Raw genomic sequence first — 27869 nt, 5'->3', positions numbered from 1 at the left:
GGTTCCCTACATGGCTTTTCCCGGGCAGGAATCCTGGCCCTGCAGCAGGCCCACTCCTTGTTCCTGGGTGCATCTGGCCAGCCCTCCACCTTCCCAGCTGTGAAATGGCGATGATGACAGCACTTCCCCTGCGGGGTCCCCTGCCGGCCACCCCCACCCAGCCCTGAGGTCCCTTGTTCTTGCACCTGCTTCCTCCTCGCCCCAACAGCAGGGGCAGGCACTTCGGCGTGCAGCTGCAAACCTGTGTATCCAAACGGCTGTGTCCACCACCAGGTGGCCCCTTCCCAGGGAAGAATTGCACACTGGACTCTTGGCTCCAGTCACAGCAATAGCGATCATGATACAGCGATGGCCAGGGTGCTAAATACTGAAAACCGCAATGCTAGAGTTGAAGAATCGCAGTTACTCCTCCCAGTCACCCCCTATGATCCCAGAGAACCCGTTATTCCCTTACGCAGACGAGGGCTGAGTAACTGCCCCAGGTCACAGCCAGAGGGCAGCAGTGCCAGGATTCACGCCGAGCAAGCAACAGGGGCAGGCAGGGAGCCCAAGTCCGAGCCTGGCTCCACCACCTGTCTTGGCTATGTCAAGATCTTCAAACCCTTGGAGCCTTAATTTCTTTGTCTGTAAAATGGGCACAGGGAGCACTACTTCAGAGGTTTGCAGGGAAGATCAGAGGAGCCCCTGTGTAAGGTGCTGGGCACCAGGTGCCTCCTCACCCCCAGGAGCTGATTCCCACCAGCATGATTGCTCAGCACCCCTACAGACCACACAGGAGGCACCGCTTATTCTAGACACACTGGCCCTTTGTGTCTGGGCACTGTGGAGAGTTCAGGAAGCCCCCCCCGGGCTAGGCAGAGATAGGGCTGTGGCGGGTCAGCTTGTTCAACCAGCAGTTGTGGGAATCATCACCTCCACCCCAAGTCCAGCTGGGGCTGGCCTGGACAGAGCAGGCCACCCTGACCCCAGAGAGCCAGACCCTGCATGGATGCTCTAAGGCCAGGTGTGGTCCCCAGAGCAGGAGCAGTACCTTCTCCTGAGCCGGAAACTGGTGGGAGTGGGCCCAGCGCTCCCCTTTCAGGTAGCTCAGCTGCACACTGGAGTTCTAGACCCTTCCCCTATAGGCTCTCAGTTCCAAGTGTGGCCGCTGGACCTGTAGCTACAGCATGACCTGTCGATTGTCAAAGTGCAGATCTCAAGTTCCAGGCCAGGCCTGCTGGGTCACATCTGCTGCTGAGCAAGACACCAGGTGAATCATGTGCAGGTGAATGGAAGGCCTGGGAAGCCCACCTGTGTGAGAGCCTCAGCCTCCAGGTAAGCTGCACTGGCTAACTCAGAGCAGGGTACGGAGGCTCATGCCTGTAATCCCAGCACTTTGGGAGGCCGAGGTGGATGGATCACTTGAACTCAGGAGTTGGAGACAAGCCTGGGTAACATAGAGACCCCTGTCTCTACTAACATTCAAAAAAAATTAGCCAGGTGTGGTGGCACATGCCTGTGGTTCCAGCTACTTGGGGAGCTGAGGCGGGAGGATCACTTGAGCCCAGGAGGTTGAGGCTGCAGTGAGCCATGATCACGCCACTGCACTCCAGCCTGGGCAATGGAGCCAGACCCTGCCTCAATCAATCAATAAACAAACCAGGGCAGGCCCTCAGCTGTAGTACATGCACACCAGCACCACGTGGGGATTTTTCTAAGACATTGTGCCTGACCCCCGCCCCAACAACTCTGATTTAGATGTGTGTGGCACAGAACCACATATCTGGTTCCGCTCCAGGCACACAACCGCACTAGCTTCCGTCTCTCCCTTCAACCTCACTGCAACCCTTCAGGGAGGCGGGACAAGACATTCCACACCCAGTGTCCAGAAGAGGAAGCAGGCTCAGGGCCACCCAGAGGCTTCCCATGGGTGTGGGGACACAGCCTGTTCTCTGGCGTGCAGTCCCAGGCCCAGGATCTGCAACTGCAGGAAAGGACTCAGGTGTGTGGGGGTGCGGACAAGGGCATGAGGGCATCAGGGGCAGGAGAGGCACTGGCATCTTCCACAGACTTCCAGGAAGCACGGGGAGCCTCTCTCCTGCCTCAGCTGCTCCTGGCTGCACCAGACCCATCTCAAGGCAGCAGACGCTGTGAAGGGCTCAGGAAGCACCCTCCTCCCGCCTGGGATGTAGACACAGACAGGGCTGGGGCCAGCCAGTGTGCCAGACCAGTGTCTGTGGGAACCCTCACCTCCACCCCAGGTCCAGCTGGGACTGGCCTGGAAGAGCAGCAGCCCCTTGCAGGGAGTGGGGGACAGGCTTGCACCCAGCAGCCCCTCTGGCTCTTTGCAGCCCCTCCTCTGTTCAGGCAAGAAGGAAAGCGCCTCCTAATTATAGAGCTAATCAATGCAGAAGAAACGTGCTTACACCGAGGCGGAGAAGAGTGACTCACTGTCTCCTGGGGGATGCACCTCACTCCCTTCTCACCTCCCACACAGGGCCGGTGGACACAAGGGCAGTCCCAGGGGCCCAGCCTGCTGGTGAGAGGGGTGCCCTCTTCCATCTCAGGAGAGGGCCGGTTTCCATACCTGGCTTCACTTGACCCTCTGGGGGCACCATTCGAGAAGGGGGTCCTCCCTGTATCTGAGCCCAAGTATTCCTGGCTGGGCCTTGAGGGTCACACCCCTGCCCTGCACAGCCTCAGCGGCACTGTAGGAGGTCTGGAGTGGAGGCTGCCTGGGAGAGGCTGAACCTAGAGGCCCCTTGCCACCTGCCTGCCAGGATGCGCTGCAGCAGGCCAGAGGGGAGGCGGCAGACAACGAGGCACGGGGCTCTCCCCAGGCCTCCACTACTCTGCCTCATTGTGGCTGTCCCAGCCTTTTCAGGCTTGGCCCAAGGTGCCCCACATGGCACATGTGCTGCTCTCCCCCAGAGGATGAAGTGACTCGTGGGGTCCTGCTGCTGTCACTCCTTGGTCTGCCGCAGGTGATACCATCCTGAGAGGCCCCACACAGCTATACCCCCAGTCTTTCATGCCCTTGTCCACACCCCCGCACACCTGAGTCCTTTCCTGCAGTTGCAGATCCTGCGCCTGGGACCGCATGCCAGAGAACAGGCTCTGTCCCCACACCCACGGGAAGCCTCTGGGTGGCCCTGAGCCTGCTTTCTCGGCTGGATACTGGGTGTGGAATGTCTTGTCCCGCCTCCCTGAAGGGTTGCAGTGAGGTTAAAGGGAGAGACGGAAGCTAATGCTGTTGTGTGCCTGGAGCGGAACCAGATATGTGGTTCTGTGCCACACACATCTAGGCCTTGCCTCAATGGTGCCCAGTGGCTCAGTGCTGGGTGCCACTGCTTCAGACCTGTGGCCTCTGACCTAGGCCCTTAGGGCCATGGGCACACACCACACTGCCAGCCCTGGGAGAGGTTGGGGCTGGGGCAGGTTAACACCCTGTAGGAATCCTCACCCCAGAGGCACTGTTTTGAGACGCACAGGTTTCACAGAGCCTCCCCAGAGATGCCTGGGACGCCAGCTGTTGTTGCAACACATCCCGGCATCTCTCCACTCGCTCCCAGCCTCCCGCTGCCCGGGACTGTGCTTCCCAATAAAGCGAGCACAGCCAACCTTTCTGTGAGCTCTGATCTCAGGTGTAAGATGGGCTCTGAGACCTTCACCCCACCCCATAGAGTGAGTAGGGTAGAGGAGGGGCTGTCATCTGGTTTCTCAACCCCCTCTGACTCTAGAACAGCCACATGCTGATGGCGCCAAAGTGCCAGGAGGGGAGAGGCCAGGAGCCTGCATCCCATGTGGGCCAGGCTTCCCATCAGTGGTTGGCCTGGGACAGTTCCTCCGTCTGTGTGAGCCTTAGTGGCACTGGCACCTGAACCTCATGGTGGCTGTGGGAAGTGCGGGGGTGGCAGGGAGACACATGGAGTGTGGCTTCCAGCCCAGCACGAGCGCTCACACGCAGGGCGTGCTTCAGTGCAAGTGAACGCTGCTCTTGGGGCTCTGCTCAGCCTGGGTGAGGGACTGTGGGAACACAGCCCTGGATCTCCGGGATCTTTTCCAGTGGGTACGTTCTGGAGCTCGGCCTCAATACAACTCAGGGGAGAGGCACTTTTAGGGGACACAGCCTAAAACTTTAGCTTCTGAATATTCACAGCTCCCCCCACAACACTCACACACACAGGTTCACACAGGTGCACACATGCACACACAGGTGCACATACCCCTTCGCACCAAGGAATACACTGTGCCAATCACGCAGCACTGAGAGTGGAGGTCACTATGTTAAGTGGAGCAAGCCAGGCACAGAAAGACCAACGCTGCATGTTCCCACTCAGGTGGGAGCTGAAAACCTTGCTTTCATGGAGGTAGACAGTAGAATAATGGCTACCAGAGGGCAGGAGCGGGAAACAAAGATAGCTTGGGCAACCAGCACAGACTCACATTTAGATAGAAGAAATAACTTCTAATGTTCCATAACAGACTCAGGTGGCTATAGTTTGCAGCAATGTATTGTATACTTCAAAAGAGATAGAAGACTTGAAATGTTCCCAACACATAGAAATGATAAATGCTCAAGATGATGGATACCCCAAATACCCTGCCTTGATCATCACATACCCCATGTGTGTAAAAAATACATGTACCCCATAAATATGTAAAATACTACATATGAATAAAAGAAAAGAATAGCTTGAGGAGAGGAAAAAAGCATAGAGAGCAAGAATGGAAGCAGCTAGACTGAGGGTCCAGAGTGAGAAGAGGGGAGAGGACAGCCAGGATCTGAGAAACTTTCCAGCCTTTTAAGAAAGTAAGAGGAGGGACCCTATGCAGCCCCAGTGCTGTGAGAGATCCTGGGAGACAGAGGAAAAGAGGGATGTTTTTGCGAAAGAGTATGAATGGCATTCCTTTTTGCAGCCTCTTCAAGGACGTTGGAGAGTTTTTTGTTGTTTTTTGTTTTGAGACAGAGTCTTGCTCTGTGGCCCAGGCTGGAGTGCAGTGGCACGATCTTGGCTCACTGCAACCCCTGCCTCACAGGTTTAAGTGATTCTCCTGCCTCAGCCTCCCAAGTAGCTGGGATTACAGGTGTATACCACCATGCCCAGCTAATGTTTGTATTTTTAGTAGAGACAGAGTTTCACGATGTTGGCCAGGCTGGTCTCGAACTCTTGGCCAGCCTCAAGTGATCTACCCGCCTCAACCTCTCAAAGTGCTGGGATTACAGGGTTTAGCCACTGCACCCAGCCTGCTACCCAGCTTTCTAATGTGACCCATGCCCGTCCCCCAGGCAGCACACAGAGAGAGGCCATCTGCCTCTGGCCTCATGTGTGCAAAAGCTGGATGCGCCCCTCTGGAGGGGCAGCCACACAGTGTGTACACCTTTTCTGAGCTGGTGCACAGTCTTTCCCTCCACTCAAACTCCAGCCATGGACTCTGAGACCTTGCACCCTGCCCAGGAGTCCCTGAGAGCTGCAGCTACAATGGAGGCCCAGCGGCTCCGAGCCCAAGCCTGTGGCCTCACTGCAGCCAGGGCCTGCTGTGGGTGTCGTCTTCCCGTGCACCCACTCATGTGTCCAGGCCGGGGCAGCAGCTGGGTCCCTTTCCACTCCCGAGTGTTCTTCCTGTGTCCTGCACTGAGGATGCCCAGCGATGAGGAGACCCAACAGAGCCACGGGAGGCCTGACACCACTGTGGCCTCATAAAAGATCCCCAGGGAAGGGGGACGCAGGGGTCAATGAGCATTCACCCACCCCGCCCCCCTTCGTAGGTGTGTGCACAGAGCACATCTGTCCAGCTCCCCAAAAGGGGCTATGGGAGGAGCATCAGAAGGTGGCCCCATGGGGTAACTGGCCATCCTCCAACACCGCCAGCCCCACCACAGCAGAGAGTGGGGACAACAGGCCAGGAGGGGACAGAGTCTCCTGCACAGCCGGACAGGAACAGGGTCAGGCCTCCGTTCAACTCCAAAGGGAGAAGCAGTATACGGCAGGCTCCTAGCACACTGTCGGAATTCTAGGACCCCTTCTGGATCCTGCAGTCTGCAGTTCTGGAAACTTCCAAAGCAGGGATTAGCCTTCACTTGACCAACCTTGCTTTGCTTTAAGTGTGCATCATTAGGAGTTAGAGTGAGCTGTGTGCTGGCCATTCCATGACTCATCTCAATGCAATTCTCCCTCACCCAGGGAGACAGCCCGGAGAGGCCCGTTTCTCAGATGAGGACTCTCAGGCTCAGCTCACAGGACACAAGAGGCCGTAATGTGCAGGTCTGCCCAGGTCTGCCCTGCTGTTCCTCGGACCTCAGCATTGCCCCTGAGAGCACCTGGCAGGGGCATGGCCCCCTGAGCATCAAGTGCAGGCTGAAGCCCTGGCCTGGATATGTGGACAAGCACACAATTCCCACGACCTTCTGCAGATGATTCTGGGGACCGATGAGCTCCCAGAAGCTCATCTGTGGACCTCAAATTAAGAAACCCAGCTTCCTGGAAAACTGGGACAAAAACAGCTCTCAGGGCCCATCATGCATGAGTCCCAGGGATCTGCCAGGAGGTGGAGGAGGGGCTCGAGCCAGCCCCCTACCTCTGCCAGCCTTGGCAGGGGGGCTTCTTTCTGAGGCAGCACGTGGGCTTCTATTTTTTAACCTACTCAACAAAAACGGAGACTATTTTTAGCTCAGCAAGCTGCAGGGCATCACAATTAGCAACTGAAAATTACACATCTCGCCTGTCTCCCCTCTCTTGGCTGGCGGGGAGAGCGTGCTCCTGGAGGGAGCTGGGGGCAGCCCTGTGCCATGACCCTGGTGGGCCTCAGGAGGGGAGAGACCTGCGCACCTACCTGGGCTGGGCTGGATGCATGCCACGGACCCAACAGAATGGGCCCTTTGCCCTTCAAGGGATAACCGGCCAGTTCTCTGAAATTACCGGCACTGGGGTGGGAAAGGAGGTGGGTGTTCCCGGAGCCCTATTCTTTGCCCATTCATTCATTCACAAGTGGTAATGATCCCTGCCTAGATACTGGAGATACACCAGGGGAAAAAAACAGGGCTCTCTGGCCCCAGAGAGCACCCCACAGAGCCTGTGTGGTGCCACGCACAATGGCCACAGATGGCAACATGATATTACGGGTTAGGAGAGAATCAGTGCTCCGACAGAGGAGACAGAAGGTCATGAATGTGAGTGGGAAAGCAGTAACCTCTGCCTGGGCGGTGAGGTTGGCCTCCCTGCGGAGGTGAGGCCTCAGCCGACTGGAAGGAGCATCTGGGAAAGGACGAGCGGAGTGGACAGAAGGGCTGGCGCCAAAGCCTGGGAGCTTTTGGCCCAGTAGTTCTTGGCAAACCCTCCCTGGGGCACCTCCTGGCTGCCTCACTTACTCCAAAACATGCACTGACTGATGATGTGTGTGTCGGCCCTGCTAAACCTGGACCTGTGATGTGCCAGGGTCAGGGTCCCCAGCAGTGCCAGGCTGCCCCCCAACCTTGCCCAGTCCCCACCCTGCCAGGAGCGGGGGCGCTGGAGCCACCAGCACCCCGGGCACATCCCACCACCACCGCCATTGCCATCGGTACTCAGGGTCTATGCCTACAGTGGGTGGGCCGCCTGCCCCACTCTTCGAGGGTGTGGGCTCCTCCCACCAGGACATCGGGAATGAGGCTCCCCTCCCCAGGAGGCTCCCCCAGGATGCAGCAGGTGATTCCTGGTTCCCTTGGGGGACCATCTTGTGGGGGTCCTCACCTTACCCAGCAGGGAGTCAGGTGCAATTTGTAAGTGAAGTGCTTGTTTGAGTGTATGGGAGGCAGGCACCACGGTTACAAGATTCCCCATTCAAATGCACATCTTTTGCTAAACCTTCAGTGGGCCCTTTGCCTTAGTGAGGATTTTGACCTCCTCCTTGATAGTAGGCAGTGCTAGGTAGCCTGCCCAGGGGCTGCCCCACCCAGAGAAGGCCGTCGGGATGTGGCAGTGGGCCACGTCACAGGGAAGAAACTGCCCGCCTCAGGGAGGGTAGAGGGCTGAGTGTGCCCACTTAGCTTGAAGACTCAGCCACCCTCGGGGAGGAAAGAAGGAGGGGCACTGCTCCTGATGGGATGAGAACCTGCATGGGGTGGCAGAGGAGGGGGAAGGAGGTTAGGGGCCTCCTCCCTTCCACCCATCATGCAGCAAGGACAGACTTCACTCCATCTCCCTCCCGAGCTCCATTAGGACCGGTCAGATGGTGGAGGTAGCTGCGCCTCCTTTGCCGCTCACCCTTCCCATCTTACACACCCTTCCCCATCCTCTGACCCTGCCAGTCCAGAGCTGCGTTCTCAGACCAGTAAAAAGAGGCCTCTGGGATCCCACCTGCACTGAGAGGCATCGTGGAGGGGGAGAAATGAGGTAGAGGCCACCCTCACCTCCTGGATGTCACTCACTGGCAGGGGAGCACAAGCGAGGGGAGCCAATGGCCTGCAGAGACAATGGGGCCACTGCACCCTCAGCTGGCGGAGCCTGCTTGGACCCGACCCTGAGGGCACCACCCCAGCATGGGGCTGGGAGACCTGTATGGAGCTGAGAAGAGGGGTGCCTGCCCCAGGCAGTCCCCAGTCCTTCCATCCCCCTTTGGCTCCCACTTCTCTAATACCCCTGTCCTGGTGACATGTGTCCCTCGCTCATGCTCCCTCTTCCCAAGCCAGGGCTACAGTGCTCTCTCCAAGCTGGTGCTACAGTCCCAGGCGCTGGACGACCTACCTCAGCGCCTCCATCCCCAATGCACCTAGGCCCTCCCAGCTCTGTGGAAGAAGGCTGGGTGACCAGCCACTGCCCAGCCCCTCCACCACACCTATGTCCTCCCAGCTCTGTGGAAGAAGGCCGGGTGACCAGCCATTGCCCAACCCCTCTGGACATCACCTATCCACAACGCGCAGGCGAGTGACACCTGCCTGGGAGAGTCTGGGGCTTAGTCTCCACCATTTCTGAGATTCTAGTGCCTGCTAGAGGGACTAAAGCCAGGACTCTAGAAGCCAAACCCTGACTCTGCCCAGGTTGGCCCCAGGCCTGCCCTCAACAGCAGGTGGGCCACATCAGAGCCCCTTTCCACAACCGGGCTGCATCCACCTCCTACTCCCTGACCCAGGGCAGGAAGGGTTCTCCCCCAACCACCCAGCCAACACTCAGATGTCCTCCACATCCCCAAATCCCAGCTCTCAGACTGTCCTGACTGAGCTGAAACGTGTCTCCCTTAACTCCAGGGAGCCCTTGTCCCATCTGCTGAGGCCACGCACAGCAGATGGGCAGGGGCCGACTGCAGGCCCAGGCTGGATCTAGGCATGCGCTGGGCATCCAGTGGGAAGGGAGTGGGCCCCACCTCAGCTGAGAGCCGGCACCCTCCTCTGTGAGATGCCACCTCCAGCACCTGCTTCCCAGGCGACTGTGAGCACTAAGTGAAGCCACAAAGCTCAGGACAGGCTCAATGCCTGGTGGGTTCTGATGGCATCGGCACTGCAGAGCACTAGCGGTCCTATAGGTTTCCCAGCTGCCTCCCTAGACACACAGCTCTTGGGAGCTGGTGCTGCCCCCTCCCTCATCCCACTTCTGGGTCTTTCTCACCTCCCATGCAAGGGACAGCCAGTGCACCTGCTGCAGACAGCAACAAGTGAGGAGAAGCTGCCTCCTGCTTCTAGGTAGGTGGACCCGTTGACCTGGTTGCACTGTCCTGTCCCAGGCATGGGGGACTCAGAGATGGCTCTGGTCTAGGGATGGGGGGCGTTGGGGGTGACACTCCCCTGCAGGTCAGCCTCTCCAGTCCTCACCCTCCTCTCTCTCAACCCTTGTGGCCTCTGCAGCAGCATAGTCCTTGGGAGCACATGCTGGCCCCATTCCTGCAGCAGGGCAGGGAGCTCCCTGCAGCCCCTGCCTCTCCATCCTCCGGGCCAAGCAGGCATCAGAGGGCAGGGGCCACGCTGTTTCACATAAGCCAAACTTCAGGTGCTGTGAAGAAGGGCCGGATTTACCTTTGTGAACCTTCCAGGCTGGCCAGGGCAGTCTCAGGGCCTGGCCAAGGGCCTCAGGCCGGACTCCAACAAGGAGGCGGCTGCCATGGGAACCAGCGCAACAGCGCCTCTCAGGGCGCCCGCTCCAGAGGCCTGGCCACAGGCGCGACGCGGATAATTAAAGCTTTGTTACAGACACATGATTCATTTTTTCCTTCTGAATTCCCTTCTATTACCCAATACAATTTGAATTGACTGAAGGAATCTGGTCGTCTCCTCTTCACGCTCCTCAGATTCTGCCTAGTCTGGGTTTCTGCCTCTCCCTTTTCCCCTTCTGTCCAGTCAGCTTCTTCTGGGCCTGCTCAGGGCACAGAACGTCATTGTCCACCAAGAACCATTCCATTCTTGAGATTCAAGAGGCCCACGGATGCAGCAGGTGGGACTTCAGAGAATCCCTGCCCTTTCCCGGCAGGCGCTGGCAGCCTGGCCTCCCACTCCAGCCGCCTGGGGGGCCCTGCTCCCCACTCCCCTTGGCCTCGCTCCCTCTTCGGCCAACACCGTCAGATTCTGCAGGGGTAACAAGAGCCTCCTGTAGATGGGTGGGCAGCCCTGGGCCTCCCAGGGACAGAGCTGGGCACAGGCTTGGATGGGGTCATGTGCAAACTCAGGCAACCTTGGTGGCCAGTTCTGTCTTTTCCAGGGAGACCCTCAGGGTGCCATGGAGGAGGGGGCTGGGAAGCAGTGTGCAGATTCCACCCCAAGTGAAATCACCCCTCTGGTGTCCCTGTCCTAGATGGGTTGTCCACTGATGATGGCAGGGCAGAGCAGGGTGTCCTGCTGCTCATCAGTTCTGGGCAGTGGCCAGGGCGCTGCTGGCTCCAGTAGGAAAGCACCAGCAACCTGTCCTGCCCGGGCCCACCCGGGCACACTGCCCACATCCAGCCAGCCCTGGAGTCAGCCCTGAAGCAGCAGCCCATGACCAAGAGAGAGGGACAGTGAGCGGGCAGGGTCAGGGCTGAGGGCCTCCAGAGGCGGGAAGGGATGGCCAGTCGCGCAGGCCACACACAGACCTGTCCCAGGTGAGCCGCAGCCTCCACAGCCACCTAAGGTGCTAGGATATGGAATAAAAGCCACATGGTTCTTTTACATTTAAATAACTAATTAGGCTGAGCAAAGATTTTTCCTTTGTGTTTCAAAACAAATAAAAATCCATTTCCCTCACTTGAATTGTCGTCCTCCTGGCAGATGGCTGTGGGAGCAGGGAGCTCTCTCTGGGCCAGTCATGGGGGTAGGGGAAGGAGGCACCCAGCTCCCTGCTGGGTCACAGAGCCATGGGCATGCTCAGTCTGGCAGCCTCTGGGAAACAGCACCCAGACACACGTCCTGACTGCCACCCCCATGCCGTGGACACAGGCAGCTCTTCTGTCACATGCTGTGCATCTATCCCCTGGCCCTGGGGGCTGGTAACGGGTGGTTAGACACTGGCCAGCCCCAAGAGTACCAGTGCACAGGAATGTGTAATAATGTGTTGTGGTCCTTAGGGTCTCAAAATAAATGGCCAGGCACAGTGGCTTACACCTGTAATCCTGGCACTTTAGGAAGCCGAGGTGGGAGGATCGCTTGAGCCCAGGAGTTCAAGACCAGCCTGGGCAACATAGGGAGATCCCTGTCTCTACAAAAAAATTAGCCAGGGGCAGCGGCATGCACCTGTATTCCCAGCTACTCAGGAGGCTGAGGTAGGGGGATTGCTTGATACCAGGAGGTAAAGGATGCAGTGTGCCAAGATCATACTACTGCACCCCTGGGTGACAGAGCCTGGGCAACAGAGCAAGACCCTATCTCACCGGGTGTGGCGGCTCACTCCTGCAATTTCAACACGATGGGAGGCCAAGGCAGGCAGATCACTTGAGGTCAGGAGTTCAAGACCAGCCTGACCAACATGGTGAAACCCCATTTCTATTAAAAGTACAAAAAATTAGCCAGGCATGGTGGTGCACACCTGTAATCTCAGCTATTCCAGAGGCTGAGGCATGAGAATTGCTTGAACCTGGGAGGTGGAGGTTGCAGTGAGTTGAGATCATGCCACTGCACTCCAGCCTGGGCGACAGAACAAGATTCTGTCTTAAAAAAAAAAAAAGGGAGTACTTATGACAAGTAACTCAGCTTAGAGTGAAGTTGCTGAGCCCTCAGAGTGATAAGCATAGGTGTGGTGGACTGCAATGATCAGATGATATCTGCTGTGGCCAGGCATCCCTGAGATCCAACAAGAAAGTGATGCCAAAAGGCAGCTGAAGATGATGGCCAGGGACACTCCTGCGGAGGGCCATAAATACAAAGAAGCTGCTCACGACCCAGACACCTGCAGAAGCACTGCCCTCAAGAACTCCAAGGCCTCTTTTCCATCGGAGGCCACCAGATGCCCTGCTGGGAGAAGAGGAGTGATCCCATCCCTCCACTTGGGAGTACGGGCCCATCCCTCCACCCGGGGGTCTGCGCTCCCTCTGCTCTGAAGGAACTCTGACCTTGCGCAGTCAGCAGCTGGTCTCCCCGTCCCCCGACACTGTGGTTCGCTCCCGCCTCCTTATGACTGCCTGGGTGTGTGAAATATATTTGCATGATTGTTGGTGTGTGAAAACGTCCCAATAAGCCGTGAATTTGTAAGCATTTAATTGGCTGCTGAGTCATCCTGAAACCTCGCCACATCAGTTAGCGCCACTACGCTGATTCGAACCTAAGCCAGACACAGCCGCCTCCACACCTCCCCAGGGTGGCTCTCTTGCTGCTCCCCCTTCTCCAGATGAAGGAACAGAGGCCCAAAGGGCCTCAGTCACCAGCGCCAGTCTGGGAAACTGGTGGAGCTGGGATTGGAACCCTGTCTGATGTGCCACCCAGGGCAACCAGCACAGGGCTCCGGGGAGGGAGAATGGTGTGAGGTGACAGCAGGGGAAGCCAGCCAGGCCTGTGGGATGGACAGGGCCTGACCCAGGAGGAGCTGCCCCTGCTGCATTTGCAGGCTAGGCTGCAAGCGCAGGGCAGCGAGGTGGGGTGGGGGAAATCAGGCTGGGGTCCAAGGGGCCCGTGCTGGATTCCAGCCCCCGCAAAATTGCCCACAAGCCTCACCACCAATGAGTGGCGAGGGCAGAGGGCCTCCCACCTGCTGGGCCCTGTGACACCTTCTGGGGGCCTCTGAGGCCCTGCTCTCCACTTCCCAGATGAGATACAGGTGTGGGGCTGAGGACAGGGCACAGCTGGAAGCAGCCCAGGCCTCCTGCCTGCAAGTTGGCCCTTCCTGTCCATGTGGCCCAGGCACATACAGTCATGCATCCATTTGCGACGGGGATACCTCCTGAGAAATGCATCTGAGGCGATTTTGTCATTGTGCAAACCCCACAGAGTGATTTACACAGACCAGGATGGCAGAGCCCACTACACACCCAGGCTCCGTGGTACAGCCTATTGCTCCCGGGCTCCCAACCTGCACAGTATGTGACCGCACTGAATATACTGGAGGTAACTGTAACACAACGGTAAGGATTTCTACAGCTAAACATAGAAAAAGCACAGTGACAATATCATATTATGAATCTCAGGGGACCACTATGTGGTGCATGACACTGTCTTTTTTCCCAGCACACCCTCCTAACACTCTCAGAATCTCCAAAGTGGTAAGTGTCTTCTGTGTGCTGATGGACTCCTGGACAGCCTGGCTGGGGGCTGGTTGTCAGGGTAACCAACCATGTGATGAGAGGGTGGGGACTTTCACTCCCACCCCCAGCTCTAGGGATGAGAGAGAGGCTGAAGGTTGGGTCCATCACCAATGGCCAATGATTCAGTCAGTCATGCCCATGTAATGAGGCCTCCACAAAATCCCAAAAGGAGCGGCTTCAGAGCTTCTGGGTAGGCAAGCAGGTGGAGGGCCCTGGAGTGCAGTGCCTGGGAGGACAGGGAAGCTCCACGCCCCTTCCCACATGCCTTGCCCTGAGCATCCCTTCCTCTGACTGTTCATCTGTGACCACTGTAAAAACCTGTATAGTAAGTGGGTAAATGGAAGCAAGTGCTTCCCTGAATTATGGGAGCTGCTGTAGCAAATTAATTGAATCTGAGAAGGGAGTCCCAGAAGTGCTGATTTGCTGGGTGGGTCAGAAGCACAGGCCACAACCTGAGACTTGCAAATGGCATCTGAAGTCGAGGGATGGGGACAGCCTTGTGGGACCAAGCTTTCAACCTGTGAGATCTGACTCTGCCTCCAATATTGTCCAAATTGAATTACAGGGCACCCAGCTGCTGTCTTAATGTTAGAGAATCTGGTGTCAGAATGTTGTGCTGAATGGCTGAGAGTGGAGAGTAAGAAAAACACTTTATGGTTTTCTTTTCTAACCCTATTAGAGGTAAACTCCCAAGAACACAAAGCTATGCCCAGGAAATACAGTGAGCACCTCTTCATGCTGGATTCACAACCAGAAATTGCCTAGCAAGTGGTAGATGCCCAAGGGATGAAAATATTGCAGTGCATGCTCTCTGGACGGGGGACCAAGATATGTGAAAAACTGTGTCTAGAAACAGAAAGGCACATTCTACTGTCCAGAGTCTCCGCCACATGGTCATATGTTATACCACCAATGAAAGCCAATAAAGTCCCCAAACAGAAGTGTGCAGGTGAGAGAATGACATAAGCACAATGTACTATAGTTGGATATTAATATATAACTGATAAAAAAAATACCCACTTCATTAAAAAGTTCCCTAAATCACGCCGGTGTTAAAGATTCAAACTCCAATTACAGATGTCAGAAAAATAACTTTTATAGGAAAACTCTGTATCGAATTTGATATGGCCAAAGCTGTACTCACAGAAAAGTTCATAGACTTCAATAACGTATTGAAGTAAACACTAAGCACTTGATTCAAAAAGCTTAAAAAACAGCTTCTCAACAAAACAGCGAAACAAACTGGAAGAAGAAATTGCTAAAAGGCAAATTAGATGACTCAATCAAAGAATAGAGTAGAAGTCCTTATAAACTTCAAGAGCTGATTATTTGAAAACACAGATTTCAGGGATAACCCTCTTGCAGTTCTAATCAACAAAAGGAAAGAAGAAAGGGAGGGAGGGCCCGGCGCCCTGGATCATGCCTGTAACCCCAGCACTTTGAGGGGCTCTCGTGAGAACCTGTCTCTATTTCTTTAAAAAAATTATAAAAATGTATTTAAAAAAAGAAAGGGAGGGAGAGAAGAAGGAAGAAAGGAAGGACATGAAAAATACATTGGGCATGAAAAAAGGGAATCTAACTCCAGATATGTAGAAGAAAGTTTAAAACAAACAACTACCTAAATCTGTGGTAAATGATCTGCAAGAACTTTGAATGGTTACTTATATTATCTAGAAAATATAAGTAACCAAAAATAGACTAAAAATATTTAGAACCCAAAAAGACCAATAACCATAGTACAAATTACGTTGACAGCCAACTAAGCCTCTGGAAAAAATAAAAGCAAGCCCTGGCTGAAATAGTTTCTAAAATGAATTATTTCAAGCCTTTGAGGATAAGATAATTTTATATGATATATAAACTATTTCAACTACACAATTCATATTGAAAAGCCTTCCTATTCATTTTATAAAGCTAAAATAACATGATTTATAAATGTGATAAATATGTCTCCTAGTAGAAAAGTATGCATAAATTCTTACCTCTGAAAATAGTGAAAAATACCCTCAGCAACATAGCAACACATCAGTAAAATGAACTCAGCAGCATTTGTAAGCACAATAGAGCCTGACCCAGTGGGCTTTATTCCAGGAACAAGAGGATGATTTAGCTCAGAAGAGTTAATAAGTCAACACATTAATAGGTCCAAGGAGGAAAGGCATTTGATGATTTTGCTAGATATAGGAAAGCCTTTGATGAAACTGAATATCCATTCCTGGTGTGCACTCTTGGCAATTAATGTAGAATTCCAGCATACTGTCCTTGATGACGAATACCTATTGGAAATATAGGGCCGATTTCAGACTTAGTAAAACATGAGAAGCCTCCTCATTAAAATGAAGATCAAGCCAAGGACAACTGCTATTATTTAATGTTACTTTGCACCTTTTAGAAAACATAATAAGATAAGAAAACTAAAGATACATTAGAAATAAAGAAGTTGGCTGTTCCGTATGTGTAAGTAATATAATTAATTTCTTGGATTTTCCAGGAAGCCAAACTAAAAAATCTGTTCAAACTAGTAAGGTATCAATAATCAATTACCTAACATAAACTTTTAAAAAATCAATAGCTTACCTATCTACCTCCCCTGGGCATATGTGTCTGCACATAAGTCTGTGTGGAGCTGGTATGGAGATGCTCACACCAGTGGCAGTAGGGGGAGGTGTGTCTGTGTGTCTCTGCATGTGTCTGTGTGTCTGTGTTTCTCTGTGTTAGCGTGTCTCTGTTTCTGTGTGTGTGCCTGCGTGTGTCTATGTGTGTCTGTGTCTCTGTATGTGTCTGTGTGTGTGTGTGTCTTTGTGTCTCTGTGTCTGTGTGTGTCTCTGTGTCTGTGTGTTTCTGTGTGTCTGTGTTTTTGTGTGTGTCTGTGTGTCTGTGTCTCTGCATGTGTCTGTGTGTCTCTCTCTACGTCTGTGTCTCTGCATGTGTCTGTGTGTCTGTGTCTCTGCATGTGTCTGTGTGTCTCTCTCTACGTCTGTGTCTCTGCATGTGTCTGTGTGTCTGTGTCTCTGCATGTGTCTGTGTGTCTGTCTCTGCATGTGTCTGTTTGTCTGTGTCTGTGTGTGTGCCTGCATGTGTCTCTGTGTCTCTCTGTATGTGTCTGTGTGTTTGTGTGTCTCTGTGTCTGTGTGCCTGCGTGTGTCTCTGTGTCTGTGTCTCTGCATGTCTCTGTGTGTGTGTCTGTGTCTGTGTGTGTGGACCTACGTGTGTCTCTGTGTGTGGGTATCTGTGTGTGGGTGTGTGTGTCCACGGATCTCTCAGCTCTCTAAGCTCCACCACCAACCCCCAGGAACATGATGTCCACAGTGGGCCTGCTCTGCCAACCAGCTCAGCTACCCTGAAGCCACTTTTCCTGGTCACCCACCCAAAACACCACACCACTGCCCCCTCAGGCTGGGCACTCTAGGAACATGCCAGTCCCTGTTTTAAGGACATCTGTTGTATGTGGCCCCAGGGAGGCCCCCAGGGAAGTCATACTCAGGTTGGGGCCAGAGTTGAAGGCTGAGCCTCCTCACCCACGGGGAGCGAGAGGGAGAGGAGGGCGGCGCTCTGATGCACACTTACCGGCCCAAGGCCGAGCAGGGGCAGCTAGTGGCAGTCACAGTGACATTTGGGAAATGCCAGGGGCTGGGTCCTGGCCCGGAAGGCGGGTGTGGGCGGTGATGGGGCAGGGGCAGGGTTATTCCCCAAGGCTGAGACCCCAAGACACCAGCTTTGCCAACAAAACTCCACTTGGCCAGTGGTGCCAGGGGCCGCAGGGCCAGGGCCCAGCCAGCAGCAGGGGCCAGAAGAAGGAACAGGGGGCCAGGTTCAGTGTCCCATGCCTGTAATCCCAGCCCTTTGGGAGGCCAAAGCGGGCAGATCATCTGAGGTCAGGAGTTCGAGACCAGCCTGACCAACATAGAGAAACCCCATCTCTACTAAAAATACAAAATTAGCCAGGTGTGGTGGCACATGCCTGTAATCCCAGCTACTCAGGAGGCTGAGGCAGGAGAATTGCTTGAACCCGAGAGGTGGAGGTTGCGGTGAGATCGTGCCATTGCACTCCAGCCTGGGCAACGGGAGCGAAACTCTGTCTCAAAAAAAGAAAAGAAAAGAAAAAAAGAAACAGAGAAGCTGGGGGGGTCTTGGCTGCCATCCTCCTCCGAGATCCACGCCATTCATAGGCTCCCACCTGACTGTCCCCAGGTTCCCTCAGGAGCCCCCACTCCTCGTGTCCCAGCTGCCTCTGAACTCCCCTTGTCCTGGGACCCACAGGGACCCAGGCAGCCCAGAACCCACATAGTGGAGCCCTCATGACCCAGGAGCCAGCCCTCATGACCTCAGGCAAGATAGCCCCTCTGGACCTCAGTTTCCTCAGATGTAAAACAAGAAGTAGAGAGCCTGTACAGGCCACTTCCTGCCCTCATCTTTGTTCCTTCCTTTCTTCCTTCCTCCTTCCTTCCAGAACTTGTTCAGTCAAGTCAGCATCCCTTGAGGCCCTTGTGGCCTATGCCACACACTCAGAACAGAACAGCCCATGGACCTTAGTGTCTGTGGGAAGACAGACGCAACTCCATGGCATGGCATGATCTCTTCGGGATTCGGGGCCTGTGCTGGGTGTCGTGGAGGCACAGAGGTGGGGAACTAACTCTGTAGGGAGTAGTCAGGGAGGGCTTCGTGGAGGAGGTGATTCTGAGATCAGCTTCCAAGGATAACCAGGGGTTTTCCAGCGGGTTAAGGGGGAAAAGGGAGGTTGACATGACAGTTTGGTCTCCTTCCTCTGGTCACTCACCAGCAGTTCCCTGGAGGGCAAGGCCCAAGAGCCCAAAGGTGTGGGGGATGCAGGCAGCTTCCCCTGCACTAAGTCAATCCTCATGCATCCCACCAAAGCCAGTGTGAGACTCTCTCCCCCAGGCAGCCCTTCCTGACTGACTGCCCCCCCACAGATGGCACTGCTGCGGCCCACGTGTCTGTGAGTATGTGACCCTGGGTTGTGCTGTCCCCAGTGCCCCCTGCATCCTGGCCAGGCCTGGACCGCCAACGCACAGAGGTGGTGGGCTAACATGAGAGGCCATGGCTCTGCTGTCCTTCCCCTGGCCTGTGCCCCGCTGAGGGCTAGAGTCCTCATCCCACCTCTCCTGGGGAAGCTGAAAGAAGGTGGCTCAAGCTAGCAGGCCCAGCAAGATGGGCTTTGGGCCTGGGAAGGCTGGGGCCCAGGGCTGTACTGTCCTGAGCCAGCAGGTGCAGGTGTGGGCAGTGTGGCCAGGAGGCAGGGCAGCAAGGAGCCTGCAGGGTGGAGCAAGCCAGGCTCTGCATGAGCACATGCAGCCTAGACCTCTCCCTGGACTCTAGACTGCCCACGCCCCTGCCAGGCAACACCTCTGGGGTCGGAGGTGTTGAATTGTCCCTGCTCCCACCTGCTGCACCTGCCATCTTGCCCCCCCTCTAAGGGCAACACCCTCCTTCCTGCGCCAGCCTGACCCTTTCCCATCTCAATGAAAACAGCCTACCCACCAGCATGGCCTCCAGGTGTTGCCTTCAGAATACCCCGAGAATCAGTCCTTCCCTCCTCTTCCTCCTCTGCTATCTCCCAAGGCTGGGATTCTCATCTGTCCCCGGACCACTGAGGTGGCACTCTGCTAGCTTCACCCCTCCCAGCAGCAGCCAGCGGTGCCATGGCAGCCCCACGGGGAGCACACCCTGCTCCACCACCTCCCACTGCAGCCCAGTCACCCCCGCTGGCTCCCCTAGCCACGCCACCTCGCTGGCCTCACTGTCCCACCTCCTCATGGGCTCTGCTCCTGATGCCCCAGTCTCCAATCTGGTCCCAACATGCAGGCAGCTTCCACTTCAAAGCTCTGCCCTGGCCTTTTCCTGGTATGCCCCCCACATAGCTCCCTCCCTCCCCTCCTTCAGCAGGTCCTGTGCACACGTCTCCTCTGGCCACCGTACCTAAGGCACAGACAGCCCCCCTCTTCACTGGTGGTCAGCACGCTGGGCACCAAGTGTGTCAGACCCCTGGTTGCTGGGGGTGCAGGACTGTCATTGGAGGTCCAAATGAAACTGGGTGGGGCCATGGGGTCCACCTGTCTCACAGCAGTGACTGGAGTACTGGGCTGGGGCATTTAAATGCCAGTGCAGGGCCCTCCCCACTCCCCTACCATGTGACCCCGTCAGCCTGGGTCCCTGAATGAGGCTGGCCTGGACCAGGGCTGACACCAGGGAGTGGAAACTGCACCGCGTTATTGTGAGCCGAGGGACTTCGGGGCTGCTCTGTCACTGCAGAATGACCTGAACTACCTTCACCGATGAACTCACAGGCCCTGCTAGCTCTCCTACATTGCTTTTTCTCTAGCGCTCAGCACCAGGTGGCACTCCACCCATTTTACCTACCCATTGTGCTTGTTTCTCTGCTGTGTGGGCACCGTGAGGACAACACCCTCCTTGCTGTGGTGTTTGGTTCCCTACCGAACCGCAGTGCCTGCACACAGCAGGGGCCCAATAAACGCATGCTGAGTAAGTGAAGGAAGGAAGGGACAGATGAGTCCTGCATCTTTCACGTGGCCAGGGCTGGCCGAGGCTCAGCTCTACGCTGTGGGCGCTCAGAACCCGGGGGTCTGCTGCAGCCGAATCACTTGCGCCTCTGGGGGTGCGTCTCCATAAACAGTGCGGGAAATGCCAGTGCTCCACGCTCAGGTCCTCTCCAGGACCAGTTCTCCGCCTGCACCCTACAGCGCCCTCGCCCTGGAGCGCACACTCCTCGAAGCCCCACGCTGGGCTCCATTCTCCCTAAACGCACAGGCGCGCGTGGGGCTCACAAGGCACAGGCACGGCCGCGCTCCCTCCCATGTACCGTGAATAAGCATGCCCGCGCTTCTGCAGCCCTCCCCCGCCGGCACCTCACACAGACCATACAACGCGGACCAGCCCTCGCCCGGCACATCCTCCTCAGAGCAACAGGTGGTTCTGAGCCCCTCAAGTCGTCCGGGCTCCTACACGCCCGTCCCCACCCCTTCCAGGCTCGCAGGAGTCACTGTGCTCTCGGCGTCCGCGGGCCGCACCGCGAAGGGCAGGGCAGGAGCAGAGGCAGGCTGGGCGCCGCCCACGGGGCAGTAGGTCCTCCAGCGGGGACGCACAGAGGGCGGCGCGCGGGTCCTCAGGGCGGGCACCCTCCCGCGCGGGTCGGGATGCAGGGGACCGTCGCACCCCTCCCGAGCCTGACAGCGCAAGAAACCCTGCCCCGCGGCCCCGCGCCTGTGCCCGCCGCAGCCCTACCTGGAGCTCCAGGAACATTCTGGCCACTGGCTCCCCGCGCCGTCCTGCCCGGTCCGGCGTCCAGCGAGCGGCGGCTCCTCTGCCCGCGAGCCGAGCAAGCGCCCACTCCAGCGCCGGTCCCTGCCGCTGGACGCCTCCGCTGGAGGGGTGAGACCCAGGAAGCAGGGAACCGAGGGGCTGGGCTGGGGACCGTGGGGTCCGGGCGGGGCCGAAGGACCGCTAGGCCGGCCAGGAACGCGGGGCGGGGCCGAGGCTAGGAGCATGGCGCGGAGGTGGGGCAGGGACCCGGAGCGGCCTGGAGCGCTGTCAGGAGGCGCTGCCTGGGCTGGGCGCGCGCCTGGCGCTAGGTGTGGCGACGCCGTAGGTGCCGTGGTGTGAGGCTGGACGGGGCGTCCGGGATCGGCCGTGCCGGGGGTCGGTGCTGGCGCGCGGGGCCGGCGAGGGGGCGCAGCGTGGGTTGGGGCTGTGCACGGGGAGGGGACGCCTCTTACCCCGCCCCGGCCTCACCTGATCGTAGACATCCACTACGGAACTACAGCAGGTGCTCCGCCAGCGTTCGGCTTGAATGCCTCCGCTGACGGGGTGCTCACTCCACACAGCTCTGGCCTGAGACGGGAGTCGCACAGAACTCCCTGTCCTTCCATTTCCTTGGAACGCGGGGGACACGGCAGCTGCTTTTGTGGGAGGACTGATCTAAGCCGCAGCAAGGGGTGGGCCGGGCACATGGCACAGTGACGCTCCTCCCGCCCCTGGAGCCCCAGCCTCAGAAGGAATCTGTCAGGTGATGGGGCTACCCCTCCGCGCATTCCTGTGGTGGACCCCACTCCCTCAGAGGATGTGGACGGGAAAGATGCGCGGAGCCGAAGAGCGCCCTCTCCGGAGGTCTGGATTGGAGCACCCAGCACCTGAGCTGGGTGAGAGACCCCTTGGCTCTGGGGGAGTCCCAGCTGGACGGCAGGGCGGCCGCTAGGGAGGAGCAGGGTATGCTCAGCTTGAACCTCACAGAGAGGCTCTGACAACCCCGGAGAGCTCACAAGCCACGGGCTGATGGACAATCGTGACCCTGACAACATCTGGCCGCCCCAGGACGCCCATACCCTCACCCCACCTCCACCCCCATGGCTCTTGCCCAGGCCTTGCCAGAGGCCCTCTGCCTCCCAGCTTGTTTGCCTGCTCACTTACTAGCAGCAAGAGTACCTACTAGGCTGGCTCGATGGGCAGTTGTCTCTGTCTTGGGAAAGTAGGGGCTGTGCTGGGTTCATTCACTGGCCTCCCTCAAGCCAGCTCAAGGGCCTGGAGACAGGAATCCTTCTCCTGGAGTGCTGCCCTCTCACCCGCTCTTCTCTACCAGTGAGTGTTGGCCTGGCCTGGAACCGCTTCCCACTGCTCAGAGCATGCACTATACATTACTGCGTGGTACGCAGCGCCTGTGGGTGGGCAGTGCAGGGAGTATGAGGCAAACAGGCAGAAACGGCACAGTGGCCCTCCAGCTTTCACAATGTCCTCCCCAACTTTTGCTTCTGCATCTTGTTTCAGGGCAGCCAGAAGATGCGAAGCTCATGGTAACCTTGGCAGGTGGACAGGTGGCATCAGGATGGTCTGGGCCTGCAGGGCCACCCTGTCCCTTCAGGTGGCTTCATGGAGAGCACCAAGAAGGTGAAACCTGGTGTCTTGCCCCTGGGGAAGCCTTCCAGGCACCTGCCCCTGCCTTCCTCAGCCCTGTACCGTGGCCCTGCAGAACATCTGTGCCCCGGGGTGGCCCCAGTGTTGTCTCAGGAAGTCCATGTGAGCAGTTGGCCCTGCTGCCTCCTGAACCCAGAGCCAGCATCCCCTCTGCCTCCCTGAATGTGACACTCTAGAGGAGGTGGTGGATGGGTGGGCAGCCCTACAAGCCTTCTTATGCAGTCACAGGGTCACTTCCTATCACGCTCATCCCAGATTGCACCAGTGTTACCCAAGGACCTCGATAAGGCAGACGTTTCCCCAGGAGGAATGGGGCCCTTGCCCCCATCTCTGGCTGACACAGATGGTGCTGTCTCCTTTACCCACCAGTGTGGCCTCAGCATTCATGTGTGACCTGACCCACATCCTTCCTGGTGCCTGAGGACGTGAGGAGGTTGCTATGCTGGGGCTGAGCCCTGCCAGGCGTCTTGCTTGCATCCCTGCAGCTGGGGCTGAGGCTGTCCTGCAGGGAGGGCCGGCAGGCTCCAAGGCAGAATCCCACTGCCACTTCAGAAAGTAGAGAAGAAGCCAGGTGTGGTGGGGCCAGTGGCCATCTGCCGGGACTTCGGGGAGACCAGACACACAGGAAGAGGCACTTTCTCCAGACGCCTCCTCTAGGGGCAGGGCACAAGGCCTGGAACAAGCCTGCCTCTGACCAGAGCAACAGAGGCTGCTCTGAGGATGGTGGAGCCTAAGCAGGCAAGCTGTCAAGATTCTGGGTTGAGGGTCACAGGAAAAGAGGCTGGACTCCCACTGATATGATTTGGGTTTGTGTCACCACCCAAATCTCATGTTCAATTGTAATCCCCAGTGTTGGAGGTGGGGCCTGATGGGAGGTGATTGGATCATGGGGGTGGAGTTCTCATGAATGGGTTCGCACCATCCCCTCGGTGCTGTTCTGTTAGTGAGTGAGTGAGTTCTGGAGGGATCTGACTGTTTCAAAGTGTGGGGCACCTCCCCCTTCTCTCTCTTGCTCCTGCCATGTAAGACACCTACTCCAACTCTGCCTTCCACTATGAGTGAAAGCTCCCTGAGGCCTTTCCAGAAGCAAATGCTGCCACGATTTCTGTACAGCTTGCAGAGCCATGATCCAATTAAACCTCTTTTCTTTATAAATTACCCAGTCTCCGGCTTTTTTTTTTTTTTTTTTTTTTTTTTTGGAGATGGAGTCTCCGTCTATCACCCAGGCTGGAGTGCAGTGACATGATCTCAGCTCACTGCAACCTCCACCTTCTGGGTTTAAGTGATTCTCTTGCCTCGGCCTCAAGCAGCTGGGATTACAGGCGCACGCCACCATGCCCAGCTAATTTTTTTATTTTTAGTAGAGACGGGGTTTCACCATGTTGGCCAGGCTGGTCTCAAACTCCTGACCCAAGTGATCTGCCCACCTCGGCTTCCCAAAGTGCTGGGATTACAGGCATGAGCCACCATGCCCGGCCAAGGCCTTTCTTTATAGCAGTGTGAGAACAGACTACTACACTCGCAAAGGCTCCCTCTCAGGGTCCACCCTTGCTGTCGCCACACAGCAGCCGGAGGGGATCTCTTAGAACCTGAGTCAGAAGCTCTGTGACTCCCACCTCAATCTCAATGAAGGCAGAGTCCTAACGAATAGCCCCATCAGGGACCTCAGTGCTCCCTGCTCAGCCTCGACAGGCCCTGCCCACCCTCCCCCTGCGTAGAATGTGCTCTGCAGTGTCTGTGGCCCCCCACCCCAACATGCCACCTTCTCGCTAACACAGCTGCAATGCCACCCTCTGCCCCAGCATTTTCCTGCCATGGAACGGTTTTCCTCAATGTTACTGGGTCCAGCAGAGCCTTTCCACCTCCTGGTTCATTCGTCTGCTCTCCTGAGAATGTGAGCTTCATGAGGGCAGGATCTTTGTTTTGCTGACTGCTACATCCCAGTGACTGTAACAGGTCTGTGCACAGAGGCACTCAGAACCTATGTGTGTGCACGTGTGTGTGTGTGTCTGTGTAGGCAGATACAGAGACACAAGTGTGGATAAGGATATGGTTGTATATATCCAGCGCAGGACTCATATCCAAAATATATAAAGAACTCATGTAAATCAAAAAAGTCAGAAGACTCAATTTTTTACAAATGGGCAAAAGACTTGAAGACATATTTCACTGAAAGAAGGCTATCCAAGGGGTGATAGGCCTAAGAGAGCACCCAGCTCCATCACTCATCTGGGGAAGGCACTAAACTGTGGTGTGGCACCCTGCACATCCGGCAGCAAGGCTACCATCAAAAGGCAGAAAATGCCACGTGCTGACAAGATGGCACAACCCAAATTCTCAGCTGCTGGTGGCGAGGCAGGGTCAGCTGGTGCAGCCAGGCAGGAAAACAGCCCGATTATGCCTATGAACACCGACCACACCAGGCCCAGAAATTCCACCCTGGATGGAGGCCGGACAGAAACACTAGAGACTCACACCAAAGGACACACACAGGAGCGTCTGCGGCAGCCCTACTCACAAGGGCTTCAAACTGAAAATGACCCAAGCATCCCCCACAGGGGACTGGGTTTCCACCGAGCTGCGGCATGTGTCACTCAATGGAATGCTCCAGGCCGAGGATAACCCACCCAGACAGGGAGTCAAGGACACCAGGCACAAAGAGCATCTAAGGCTGGCCCCATGCAGAGCCAGCTCAGGGCCGGGGAGGGCATCCTCACCCCCAGAGGTCCAGGGTGCTGCCCTGGGGCAGGGGCTGGAATGGGCTGGATCTGGGTGTCCCCACAGAGTCACCCCATGAAAAATCAAGTGTACACTGTGGCTCTGGCTCAGGCATGTTTCTGTGTGTGTTACACTTCAATCACATGAAGAAAACTGAAGGAGAGAAAAATAAGAGAGAACATCTGGGCCAGGACAGGCAGAAGCTGTCGGCACCTCAGTGCCTACCTAGGTCTGCTGTGGCCACACCTGAGGGAAGAAGGGACGTGGAGGAAAGGGGCTGAGCCTCCCTCCGCTCATCCCCCCAAGAACAAAGGCAGAGTTGGGGCAAACCCTGCTCCCTCTTCTAAAAGGCACAGCCTACAGGGTCAAGCAATGGCGAGTGAGAGGCATCCGCTGGTTTTGGAGGATGGAAGGTGGCCTGAGGCAGGTGACAGACCTTGCAGAACAGAGAAGCAGGAGCCCAGTGCCCCACAGGGGGCTGATGAGGACCACGCCGGTGCTACAGAGGCCCTCATGAGGCTCAGCCCACAGGGCCTTGGGTTCCAGGAGGAGGGTCAAGGGACAGAAAGGCCCTGGCCCCCCACCCTGCCCTGCCGGTGCCACCTCATTACCGGGCCACAACACACAGTCCAAGAGTTTCGGGTCCAAACCCTGAAGGTGATGGCGCATACCTCTCTATCTCCTCCAGGGCATGAAGTGGGGCCTGAGATGCCAATTCACAAGGGTGCTGGCAAAACACGAAGCAAAATGAACCAAGCCCTCAGTGAGCTCCAGAGGCTCCTCAGACAGCCCCTGCCTCCACAGGGGTCTGAGGGCTCGCGCTGTCTGCCGGACTCAAGCCTCCTGCACACACAGCCACGGTCTGCAGAGAGGCTCCTCCAGGCTCCTCCAAGGCTGGTCAGCACCCCTGGGCAGAGGCCACTGATGGCCCCAATCAAACCCACACCCAAGCACACCCACAGGCTCCAGGGAAGGTTGTCTGGCAGCCAACCCTGTCCCTTGGGTCAGTGGGGAACCCCTAAGCCTTCCAGAATTTCCCTCAGGCCATACCATTAGTGCTCCCTTTTGGAGAATAATGTTCCATGCACTGAATCACTCATGGCTTTAGGCAGAAGGCGTGAAGGAGGGGGTGAATGGGAGTCAGCTGAGCTTTCTGATGCGCAAGGTGGCATGCTTCCAGGCACCGGCATACCTGGGCAAGAGCCCACCGGCCACAGCGTCAGGCATACCTCTCCCCAGTCGTCTGAGTCAGAGCCTCCACCCTCACAAATGGGCACCTTTGAGAAGCACATCAAGGTACCATGGTGGATTTAGCCCTTCCACATCCTCTTCTGCCTCCTGGGGTCCATGAGTCTTTCCTGAGGCTCTTCCTGGGGTCCTGTGTCCATGCGCCTTTGCCACCCCTCCTCAGCCACACTCAGAGCATCCAGGGTTTCAGCAACGCAGCAGTGTGGGAAAGGCAGGAATGCCAGGCTGGGAGGCTTCCTCCAAATGGGGCTTTCAAACCTGACCACACTGCCCAGGAGCTTGCTAAAAAGGCAGTGCTCAGGTGCCATCCTCAGAGATCCTTCCTGCCCCCATGGGTGTGTGGGACTCAGTGCTTAGGGAGGCGGCACCAGTTAGAACTCGGCTTGGGATGCAGGGCCTCTGGTCCAGGGAAGGGAGCCCACCACACTGAGTGCCAGCCTGCCACATGCACAGGGGACAGTGGAGAATGCATCCAGGGATCGGGGGGACACAAGGCATGGGGTGGGGACACAGCATCATGCCCAGCACAATGGGACCCAACAAGGGAGGAGGCTGCAGCCACACAGGCAGGATGGGTGAGGGCCAAGACAGGGCCCAGGAAGTCACTTCCCCGAGATGAAGCAGGTGATGACCAACAGGGACCCCTCCCGTCACAAGGCTCTGGATACCCACCCCATCACCTGAGCAGAGACCTGCACAAAGTGAGACACAGTTAATACCCCTGAAACCCCAATGAGAAAGAGAGAAGAGGGACAGCACATGGAAATAGGGCAGGCCCAGCCTGGAGCAAACTACTTCATGGTGACAAAAAGCTTGCAAGTTAAAGCCTTGAGTCATCACTTGGCACCTGTGAAATCTGCAAAAATAATGTTAAAGGTAATAAGAGTGTGAGCTTAAGCGTCAGGGAGAAGCCAGGGTCACTGGCAGGAAAAGGAGAGAAATGGATAGCAGGTATCCCCAAGCACCTACCTGGAGCAAAGACAGCAGTGGCCCACTCAGGGCTCGCCCCTCCCTCGGAGCCCTTCACAGCCTCCTGAAGAAGGGAGACTCAGAGGAGACTCTGCCTGAGAGCTCACAGCTGAGATCCCCTGGTGTGTGGGGGACAAGGGGGGGATGCTTAGGACCACAGGGGGGTCTCAGGGCCAGCCGGGCCTTGTGGGAGGGTCTCAGGGCCAGCCTAACCTTGTGAAGGTCTTAAGACCAGGCTGGCCTTATAGGGGGTCTTAGGACCAGCCTGGCCTTGTGGGGAGTCTCAGGACCAGTCTAACATTGTAGGGTACCTCAGGACCAGCCTGGCCTTGTGGGGAGTC

At 56.6% G+C, this 27869-nt stretch overlaps 1 protein-coding gene across 3 annotated transcripts in view; it reads right to left on the bottom strand.

Annotated features, from left to right (window-relative positions):
- The window catches only part of RASGEF1A (RasGEF domain family member 1A), a 40905-nt gene extending 14281 nt beyond the window's left edge, over positions 1–26624 (bottom strand). The window contains exon 1 of one of the 3 annotated variants that reach the window (XM_032142958.2): positions 26541–26624. In XM_032142958.2, coding sequence (XP_031998849.1) covers positions 26541–26603 — 63 coding nt within the window. In that variant the 5' untranslated portion in view covers positions 26604–26624. Of the gene's footprint in view, positions 1–15632; positions 15657–20910; positions 21014–26540 lie in introns of those variants that run through there. The other 2 variants (XM_032142968.2, XM_058436516.1) reach the window with 2 other exon arrangements.
- Between the last annotated feature and the right edge of the window lie 1245 nt (positions 26625–27869).

Source organism: Hylobates moloch, unplaced genomic scaffold, assembly GCF_009828535.3.
Source record: "Hylobates moloch isolate HMO894 unplaced genomic scaffold, HMol_V3 SCAFFOLD_3, whole genome shotgun sequence".
Classification (NCBI taxonomy): Eukaryota; Metazoa; Chordata; class Mammalia; order Primates; family Hylobatidae; genus Hylobates; species Hylobates moloch.
The sequence above is the reverse complement of the archived record's forward strand: the minus strand, read 5'-3'. Positions and strand labels throughout refer to the sequence as shown.